Genomic DNA, 11,566 nt, shown 5'->3' on the forward strand with positions numbered 1-11,566 from the left:
TTTTATAAGCCCATTTCTGTAGGAATTGGCCCTAATATGAAATGGTTGGATTTGATTGTATACATGGATTCAAGGGTTGTAAACAGGGCTTGACTTTAACACCCGCAACCCGCCAAATGCAGGTAAATTTCAGCTGTGGCGGGATAGACAGTTACTCCCACTTGCCACTTTGGCTGGTTTAAGATTTTTAAATTGTATTTTCAAAAATAAAAGCTTAGTTCAGCAATAAGGATTGCCCAACGAGAGGCCAGCGTAAGAGATAACAATAACAACTGTGTTTGTCTGAGCAAAAGAAAGCAGGTAAATACCAACTGAGAGGATGATCACGTGCGTGTGGGGACACAGGCGATTCTGACACACTGACGAAGGCTTCAGTGTCGAGGCTGATTTTAGCTGATGTGATGCGCATAAGTATTTAATAGTTTCAAAAAGAAATGGTTTGTTGCGCGAAGCATCTGTGCCTGGAAACGTAATTGGTGTGATCAGTTCTTTATGAAATAGACTGGACAAAAAGCAACATTCGTGCACTCACAGTCCTGCTGCTTTCAATGAGCTCCAGAAGTTTTAAAGGTCTTTTTGTAAACAGCAGGTTGCTTTCGCTTTAAATTTTCATCTGATCATCCTTTAATTATTGCACACGATATGTTTTTCACCTGCTTGCTTTTGGGCTACGAATTGTTTATTTTTTTACTTTTGGTGTGGCCAGAGAAAACTTTGGTAAATCCTTATTTGTTGCAGTGCAACATAGGGGTGTAATGATTTATCGTGGTACGATTTATTGCGATGCAAAAATGTCACAATATGCATTGTGGCGTTATGACGATTTGATTATGATATGACGTCCGTTTTCTCTTATTAGTTGAGCTGTTTGCACGTGAGCTACGTTTCACCTGCTGTCGCACGTGAGTTCAGATTGCAGCAGCAGTAATGTTAGCAGACCAAGATGAGTGGAGTTGAAATAGAGGATGACCCATCCTCTCAAAATCAGACGTCTGGCAACATTTCGGTTGTATAGTCATTGCTTTAGACTTGTCCACTTTTTGACATGCATACTGGGTCAAACATAGCCTAAGTTTTAAAGTCTTCACAGTGATTCACATACTTTGCACAGCGACATGGATACCTCCTAATGGTGTTGAAAGAGTCACATACTGTATTTATAAGGTACAATTCACCATAAAATATCATTCTGCTTCAGTGAACAGAACAAACAGAATAAAGTAGTAAACAACATTCAGTTTGTGGAACAGAGTGATCGTTTAAGAGCCGCATGGGAAGTATGAACAGCCCTTAGCAGTGGAAATGAGACTGAAAACGTGCACATTATTTAAATAATCATGTTGCATTTTAGAGTTATGATTACGACGAGCATGAACTCTTTTGAGTACAGAGGTACACAAAATGCACTTTAACATGATACACTTGATAGCGCCGACATCACAACGCCGAAGAAATAGTAAGCCTGCCTAAAACTGCTGAAAAGAGCCACGACTGTCCTGTGTAATGAAAAGACGGCCACCCTGTCGCTCATCATGCCCAACATGAAGACAGCCATCCATAAAAACCTCCATAAAATCCAAAAAAACTGCTGATTACCTGGAAATGTGGATTGCACACACAAAAAACGCAAGTGACCAAGCAAAGCCTTAAGCTCTTAATGTTAAATTCAATTGAATAGAAAGCTATTTTTTTGCACCTTTACTTAAATTGTTCCTTAATTTTGTCTCTGTCATTTCAATAATAATATAAAAGAAGTTTTTTAATTGTTTTATTTTCCAGAGACAGGCCTGTTTAATTTATTTTCTTAAAGAAGGTTCAGAAACAAAAGAAATACATAAAAAATAGTTTACTTGGTAATTAAATTTTTTTAATAAAATTTGCATTTCAGTTAAATTTTATCGAACCGTAAACATTATATTGTGATACACGTGAGCTGAGTGTATCGTGAGCTGAGTGTATCGTTACACCCCTTGTGCAACACTATGAAACCACAACCCATCTGCTCATGCTCATTAAGCAAGCTCATACACAACACAAAAAGTGAAATGAATGAGTAGGCATGTGAAAATAACACAAAATATAAATCAAGTAATATTAGCATGCCAAAGTCAAATTTTTATGCATATAAAATAAATTTTCCCAACAAAAAAATTGTGGCTAGTGAAAATGGCGAGTGGCTAATAATGTAGCAAATCTACTAGCCACAGTGGCTGGTGATCAAAAAAGTTAATGTTAATCCCTGGTGTTAAATACAATTGAACTCCAGCAGCACAAGTCAGTATCTGACACACACACACACACACACACACACACACACACACACACACACACACACACACACACACACACACACACACACACACACACACACACACACACACACACACACACACACACACACAGTACTGTACTCTAAAATACATACATGCAAAATAATCATACTTAAGTTGTCAAAATGTAACAAATTGAGTAGAATCCTTGTTAAATGACAATTCTTTGTTTGTTGAAGTAGTTGAGATGTTTATTTTACCAAGATTTAGTGAGTGGGGTTTAGTGAGTGGGTGTTGAGTTGTGGATGAAATTTTCTTGATATAGGTGTATTTAGAGTTGTGTTTTGTGGTTCTGGCATATGAAAACACTGGCAAAAATTAATATCAACCTCCTTATAAACATGAGTTTCTGACGATTACTTGCATCATTTCACTTCAGAAAAATCAACGAGAGCCAAGCGATATGACACAATCATAGACTGTAAAAGATATGGACGTAGTATCTTTGACGTCACTCATTGGTTTCTAAACACTGCAAAAGAAGCTACCAGAAGGCACGGCCAACTGTTGTCATTTTGTTTGCACGTCATCACACCGACCGCGGGATACCAAGGGCAAAGAGGCGGAACGTGAGCGGAGCTACAGATGCATGCTGGCATTTTGCTTAGACCTGGCTCATACAGACTTTTCTTTGGGGAGAAATGCTTAATACTTCATTACCTGTGACTCGTTTGTGTTCTTAACACTTGTACTTGGTTGTATACTATATCAATAATAGTGTTTAGGCTTTTAAAAACAAACACCAAGCATTGTTTTTATGATGTTTTTCTTCAGGAGGAAAGCACAGATTACTTCCAAACACTTAAAATATAGTCTGTTTTAGTAAATGCAAGGCTATTGATGAAATCCAGGCTTAACACTGTATGACAACAATTCAGATCTTAAGCTCTTAATGATCTTAAGTAAAACAAATACATTTATAGAGATGGTATAGAAGTATATAATTTCACTCACCTGTGAAATGGAGGCAACTTGAACGGTTTGTGAGCACAATTACGTCCACAAAGCATGACATACCATCTGATAATTCCAGGAAATAATCCCAAAAAACAATTGACTGTGTAAAGAAACATTAAACAAAACAAAAATGCAATGGATATGCTGAGTTCAGTTGCTAATCGTCCGGAATCAGCTGAGGTGACGAGACAGCGAGCAGCGAGATCTAGCTGTAACTTAAGGTGACACTCCCTTAATTATGCAGACTTTCTATAATTTTATAAAAATGAAACGAATAAGTTATAAAAAAAAATTCACCCCCTTCACAGATGTCATGAAGAGTAGTCATAGCTTTATGCACCAAAGCCATCTTTTGTACTAGGAGAGGGGTGGCCAACCCTGTTCCCGGAGAGCCACCTTCCTGCAGATTTCAGTTGCTACCCATATCAAACACACCTCAACCAATTAATTAGGACCTGAACACCATGTGATAATTACAGGCAGGTGTGTTTGATATGGGTTACAACTGAAATCTGCAGGAAGGTGGCTTTTTAGGAACAGGGTTGGCCACCCCTGTACTAGGATGTAAACATGTTTTATCAGCTGTAAAAATAGTAAATTTATCATTGCTGTCAGAAATCACCTGGATTTTTTGGAGCCAGCCCCTCAAGGGGAGCCGATGAATTGCAGTTTTAGTGCAACACACACTTGTATTCAGCAGTTATCAACATATACATGTGTCTGTTGCCTCATTACAAACAAATTTCACGATGTAAATGTTAAACTAGCAAATATACACATTTAAACAGACCGCATACCTCTTTGGGGTGACTTTTAAATGAATTTATAGCTTGTATATTTTGCATTTTGTATTCTGATGCACCATGAACAGATTACAGTTCTTGGTCTTGCATGACTACTTTCTTCACAGAACTCCTTACTCTTTCTTAAAGCTTGTCCCATTTTAGGAGAATATCAGAGTCTGACATGCAGAGTAAATTTACAGTGGTCCCTCGTTAATTGCAGGAGTTACGTTGTAAAAATAGCCCCCAATATGTGAAATACGCAAACATTTTACAATTATTATAGATGTTTTAAGGCTGTAAAACCCCTCATTACACTATTTTCTCAGATAGGCATTAACATTTTCACACTGTTCTCTCTAGTTTAAACACTTGCATAACTTCTACCTTTCTTTAGCTTGTACACTATTTGCTGTAACTTCTTGTGCAATGGTTAGCATCTTCCTTTGCACTTTGGGTGCTACCATAGGTGCCTTTGACGGTGCAGAACATTTTGTCGTCATTATAGGGTTTGTAGTTGTAAAACTTGCAAACATACAGTATAGAACTTCAGAGTTGCACTGCTAGCAGTTGAAGATTTATGTCAATTTGGCAAACTGTCAAATTTCACAAAAAATAAAATAAAAAATCAGCAAGACCACAAAAAGTGAACCATGTTATGGCGAGGGACCACTGGAATACAAGATTAGATGAACTTAAAAAATACAGGGGGTAAGTATTGTTGTAATCTCACTAGGTAATGTTGTGGCCAACCATATGGTGCTGGGGATGTGCATGATAATGATCTTGTGTGTCAGAGTCTGTGTCCGGGATTTTATGCTCACCTGATTTACATGACAGTGAGGAAATAATGCTGTTCAAGGCTTATGAAATGCTATTTATATTCAGCTATTCTTGGGTATATCCAGATTTTCGTTTTATGGTACCTTTAAGCAAATAAGTGTCTAGTCAAATTGAATTAAAGCTAAACAAATGTCTCATCCAGAATAAATACAACATATTTTTTATTGTTTAGTTTAGCAACTGGTTCTTTCATAGTCAATATGGTTTTGGAAACGAGACCTTGTGGTTCATTTGTTTTCAGGTATCCTCATAAAACTCTTAAAACCATCAAAACTTGTCAGGTAGGTGAGCACAGACTGTACAACCGAGCATTGCACAATGTAACATTTGTTTGACTACTGGCTTTAATTTCAAGTTAGCAGTTCTGGGATGTGTTTTCGACATGCGAGATGCTCTGGTGATTTTGTCATAACACAGGAACAACTTAAAATACTGTAACGTTATTTGATCTTGCAGATGATAAGACATTAGAGCTGCACGATTTTGATTAAAATGAGAATTGCGATTTTTTTTTTTTATTTATTTTTTTTTATTATTATTATTTTTATTATTATTATTATTATTTTTAATTGATTTATTTATTTTTTTGCTTAAAATAAAGATTACGATTTTCTCACGATCCTGTAGAAGTAAAATAAAGGTTTATATGAGTGGGCTATTATTATTGTTATTTCTCAAACATGGTAAAAAAAACTATATTAATATGTAGGTCTACTGTTTGATCTCATGCACAACACTTTATGTTCGCTAAAAAAGAAAAAAGCTTATCAAATGCTTGTCGTCGCCTAATCATAACTCTATAATGCCATATGATTATTTAAATATTGTGCATGCTTTCAGTTTCATTTTCACTGCTAAGAGCGTTCTACTTCCCGCGCAGCTCTCAAACAATCACTCTGTTTCACAAACTGAACGTTATTTACAAGTTTATTACCTGTTGTTCGCAGCTTATGCAGGTTCTGTTCACTAAAGGAGACTTCATTCACAGGCGCGCGCCCTCCCTCTCTGTGGTAACAGCTCACAGTTAGCAGCTCACGTCACGTCTGATATCGCAGCCTCGAATACATCATTACATGAAGACAGAAATGGCATTTTTGGTTGAATTATACCTTATAGTTACAGTATGTGACTCTTTCAACACCATTTTCAACACTATTGGTGTCCACGTTGCTGAACAAGGTATGTGAAACAATGTGAAGGCCTGTGCAGCCGTCTTTTCTTCTCTCCTGATTCCAGAACTTGAAAATATAATTGGCTGAATCGTAGAAATGCTGGATTAAGGTCGTCTAGGGGGTCGAATCGAGATCGCGATCTTTTTTCGATTAATTATGCAGCTCTATAAGACATCATTTGAAACTGTAGTTTATTTGTATAAGATCTCAATAAAAGCAAAACAATTCTCAGTTTTAATAAGCTGCGTATAACAAAAATTAAACCAACCTCAAGGTAATAATGCTTTACACATGGTATGGTCTTGTCGGATCAAGGAAGGATATGCAATTATCCAGAAGATTCAATCAGGAGGTGAATTGTTTTCGAAAGTCTGTGCTTTAGTACATCTCCACTGAAACACAACCACAGAGTTTTCAAACTACAACAATCTTTGCAGTAACCGCTGCAAAAGTTGAGCATTTTGTACAGAGTAAACACACCAGAACCATCGATTCAAAAGAAGGGCTCCTCAAACACGTGGAGTTGACGTTAGGAGCAATTCTGTATGCTCCCTTGTCACATTGTGCTTCATTACCCTCTCATCTCAATGATGGCTTTGGAGAGAAACCAATGTTCAATGGTTATATAAATTCCTGATGAGCTTGGCACCATTCTGTCCAAAGCAGCAAATCCTGTTTCTTCACCCCATGCTGTTTTTTTTTTTTTTTTTTCAGATTGCTTTTACATTTGGGGTCTTTATGCGCTTGTCATTACAGTTATCGTTCTGATGTGTTCGTGATAAATGGCACATGCACCTTTCCACGTTGCTGTCCTCAGTCCTGGTCTATTGGGATGTCAGCTGTGTATGCATTATGTGAAGATGGAGTTAAGGGATTAGTTCACTCAAAACTGAAAAATCTATCATTAATTACTCAGCCTCATGTCATTCTCATTCCCCGAGACCTCTCTCATCCTCTACAGGCAGCAATGTCTTAAGATGTCCAGAAAAACTAGCCAAAAAACGTTGTCAAAACATTCCATGTGACTTCAGTGCTTCAACTGTAGTCATATGAAGCTCCAAGAATACTTTTGTTCATCAAAATACCTGTTAAAACAACTTTTTTCACCAATGTTTTCTGCATCATGTCAGGGTGTGTGTGTTTACTATGCTGCTTTGCTTGTTACGCTTCTGACTCTATTGGAAATATGTCATAGACTTGACACCCAAAAAAAGACATTGGCTAAGTTTAAATGTCTCAGGAACACGGCTAACTAAGGAGGATGAGAGAGCTCTCTGATTCCATCTAAAATATCTTACTTTGTGTTCTGAAAGAATAAAGACCTCAATGGATTCGAATGACATGAGGGGGAGTCATTAATGACAGAATATTCCTCTTTGGATAAACTAATTCTTTAGGGAGTGCATGCAATACCTGTTATGACCACTAGACATGATGACTCTTGAAGTGAACTTGTGAATCTCTTATGAAACAATAAATGTAGGTGATAAGTCTTAAAGATGGTAGATTGATTTCATGAATTAGTAAAATGCCTTGATGTGTACTACCTCAATCTGCATGGGCAGCTGTATTTTAAGACAGTATCGTAATCTCATATGCTTTGTATTCTAACTTTTACAACATACTGTATGAAGATTTGAAACAATTTAACTATGAACTGCTTGATAGATCCCAGGTTGCCTTTGGTAAAAAATGATCTGCTAATAGAATAATTGCAAATGTACTATAGTGTAGTTTTAATTGTAGTGGTTAATGAAAATTAAATTGTTTATTTTAGCTATTAGCTGTAAATCTAATTTTTCGTTCTGTGTTTTATATGTGTTTTAGGGTCCAAACCCAAAGTCCTGGCTCCTCAGTGGGAGATAATGGCCAAGAGGATGTCTGAAGCTGGCCGGACTCCCTCTGTCCTGCAGGATGAGGTTCACGAACTAGACTGACCTCTGCTTTGACATTTGACTGCTATACTCCAACCAGATGAGCAGGTACTGATTACTTTCATTGTAATGACTTGTGAAACATCTGCTACAAAAGAAATGTTTACAGCTTTCTATTAATGTTTTCAGATTAAACAGCACTAATAATCATATTAATTGTTTATTGAAGAGGATATTAATATAACAGGATGCCCTATTTCAAGTCATTTATTCTTTTTAATGTTATATACAGTTAAAGGCAAAATGATTTGCCCTCCTGCAAAATTTCTATTCTTTTTCAAATATTTCTCAAGTCATGTTTAAGAGAGCAAGGACATTTTCACAGTACGTCCTACGGTATTATTTTCATCTGGATAAAGTCTTATTGCTTTTAGTTTGGCCGGATTGGCTACAGAACAAACCACTGTTGTCCAATAACTTGCTTAACTAATTTAATTTGCTAGTATATACAGTGAGGGCAAAAGGTACTCAACACGTCATGTTTTTTTTTTTTCTTTCTGGGAGTAATATTCTAAAGGAGCTGTAAACATGAAATTGAACCAGATTTTGGTAAAAACCCAAACATAACAATAAAACAAATTAAAACAAATCTGAAAAAATGAGTTATGCGTAATAGCAATGTCATGACACAAGGAGAAAGGACTAAACTACTGAAACGTATTTAATATTTTGTATAAAGGCTTTTTGGTGATGGCAGCTTAAAGACCACTCTAATATGGAGAATGAAGTCACATGATTTGCTCAGGTGTGAGGTTCCACAGACTTCAAACAAAGTGTAAAAATCTTGATGGTTTTGTAGGTCTTGTCTATAAAATCTGATTTTTACTTTGTATTTTCTATTGGATTTAAGTCGGGTGATTGGCTGGGCCATTCTACAGCTTGATTTTCTTTCTCTGAAAGCATTTGAGAGTTCCCTTGGCTGTGTTTTAGATCACTGTCTTACTGAAATGTCCACCCTGGTTTCATCTTCATAATCCTGATAATATAGATGTTGGACTGAACTGAAGCAGTGAATATTAATTCACAATGATAAAGGGCAGAGGGTTGCTGAATAACTACTGAGGGATTTCAGCTGCTGTCTGGGCTTTCACTGTCTTTCTACATCTCCCCTTCTTCCTTTGTTCAATCCTTTTTCCCTGTGTTATTTCATTTTATTACACTTAGCTTCATTTGTAAACAAATTAATATTGTTTTGTTTGCATATATGGATTTCTTTGGTTGTTACCAACATCTGGTGAAAATTTCAAGTTAAGTTGAAATCTGAATGCTAGCAATCTTGCAAAATAACTAGAAAACTATTATGTCCTGTCATTCATGGCAAAGACAAAAGCAATGAGTTATTAGAAACTGTTACAATTGTTGTTTAAAAATGTCCTTCCATTAAACAGCACTTGGGAACTATTAGAAAAAGAATTACAAGTTCCCAGAAGGGTTAATCATTATGAATTGAACTGTAAGGCCCTTGTGTCTTCAGTACGTGTAAACAACAAAACATGTCAGCTGTCAAATGCACTCACGGTTGGATCAAAAACACACACATCACATTTTCTAATAATGTTATTTATGTGTGAATGTAAATCACATATGTCAGTGTATTAAATTGGTGAAACGGCATCTATTATACATAAAGACAACGCTAATAACACAACTTCATTTTACCGTCCTTGGGAATTGTAATTATTTTACCTAAATTTGGCTCATTTTAACGCTCCTTATGCCAAATTATGCATAATTAAAGAACTCGATAATGTAAAAATCACACTGTAACCTCTTAAAATGCATCGTTTGCTCAAAACAAACATGTTCAAAACTAGTTTAAGTTTCTTTCTTCTGTTGAACACAAAACAAGATATACTCATGGAATGTTTGGAGAAAACCTTTTTGTGTTTAACAGAAGAAAGAAACTTAAACTAGTTTTGAAAATGTTGAGGTTGTTTTGGGTGAACGATCCGTTTTAAGAGGTTATAGTGTGATTATTTTTTTTTTACATTAAATTCATCAAAGTTTAAAACCACTTGAGTATGAAATTTAATTTTTTGGTGTACCATGCCTTTAAAATCTTGGGTTAGACTACAAACTCTTTGCCAGCTGAAAACTGACAGTCTCTCTGTGATTCGTTTTCCAAGTAACTCGAGATTTTTATTATTTTTTTATTTCTTTCAGCTCTCAGTGACGGATGGACCTAAGAAAACATCTGCGGTCAGAATGCCCTGTCTGAGAGGCCCATTTTCTTTTTTTTTTTTGTTTTTTTTTTTTTTACAGCTGAAGCCATTGTAAAGACTGCAACGCCCTGACGTCTCCATGGGTTTTCAACAGCCTGTGGACATTCACAGGACTGACCTGATTGTACAGGACTGATTATTACTACTACTATTATTATTATTATTATAATTATTATTATTGTTTACCATCGGCTGTTACTTCTGTCATTGTAATTATTATTATAATTATTACAATTATTATTACTGCTCTCTTTTTTTATCAAGTATAACCATTTTCTTTATAATGACTTGAGAAAATGTATGAATCTTGAACGTTTCTTGAAATGGCTTGCGCCCATAGTGTATAGGTGGGACAAGCTGCTGTTATTATTATTATTATTATGATTTTTTTTGTCTCTTGCGTTGTTTTGTAACATGTCAGCTCTGTGCCGACGTGAAGGACTTTATGACTTCAGTGTCTCGCCGTTTGGATGCTTGTATTCGCCGGTTCTGTTGGCCCCGTCCTGCCTCAGCGGTTTAAATTATTCAGAAAGACAACAGAACGTTCTTTTTCTACCTTTTTCACAAGTATTGCGACTGCTTCTATATGTAATTTCTCTTTTGTGAATATGTAAATGAAAACAGGAGGGGAGGCGTTATTGTACAGTGGTGCATTTTGGGCCTTCGGCGGATATCAAAGCTTGTTGTAATGGATTTGCCATGCACAGCGCATTCTTTGAAATGTCTTTTTTTGTAAGGAAACCTCCCAACGCTCTCTCTTGCATATACGGAGGGGCGGCGGGAACTCTGAAAAGGTACTACTCCATTAATACAATGATGCACCTTCTCAAGAATGAGCCTGGATTTTGGAGTGTGGTGTTCATGTTATTCCTTTAACTTTATATTTGCACACAGATCGCTCCAGGACACGGATATGCGATACAGCCTAGTTTACTCTGCAGTTGGCTTATCAAATATTAATATCCTATAGCCAATGCAGAACTTCTCGTACTCATGACACACTTTTCTTCTTTTTAAGGGACAAGCGTTCATACACAGTAGACTGAATTTTTATTTTGGAAAATCTCAAAATTTTAAAGTTTAATATTTCATTAATTTTTTTTTAGACCTGTTTATGCCTATCATCCTTTTTAAAGCTGAATTGGTAGTAAAAAAGTCATTTTTTCCTTATAAAATGGATGTAAATTTGGAAATGATAACAGATCTATAACAACAGATATCAGTTTACCATGTATAAAAGGAAATGAGAAGGAAAGAGAAGTTGTGACGTGGCTAAGTAGGTTGACCCATACACTGAATTTATGCTTAGCATTTAACCCAGCCGAG

At 36.2% G+C, this 11,566-nt stretch overlaps 1 protein-coding gene across 2 annotated transcripts in view; it reads left to right on the plus strand.

The window, feature by feature from the left end:
- The window catches only part of mta1 (metastasis associated 1), a 107,848-nt gene extending 96,765 nt beyond the window's left edge, over positions 1-11,083 (plus strand). For both annotated transcript variants that reach the window (XM_087290832.1, XM_087290833.1), the window contains exons 17-18: positions 7,912-8,066; positions 10,182-11,083. In XM_087290832.1, the coding sequence (XP_087146958.1) occupies positions 7,912-8,021 (110 nt within the window). In that variant the 3' untranslated portion in view covers positions 8,022-8,066; positions 10,182-11,083. The remainder of the gene's footprint in view (positions 1-7,911; positions 8,067-10,181) is intronic.
- The last annotated feature ends 483 nt before the right edge of the window (positions 11,084-11,566 follow it).

This window comes from Danio rerio, chromosome 17 (assembly GCF_052040795.2).
Source record: "Danio rerio strain M-AB ecotype USA chromosome 17, GRCz13ab, whole genome shotgun sequence".
Classification (NCBI taxonomy): domain Eukaryota; kingdom Metazoa; phylum Chordata; class Actinopteri; order Cypriniformes; family Danionidae; genus Danio; species Danio rerio.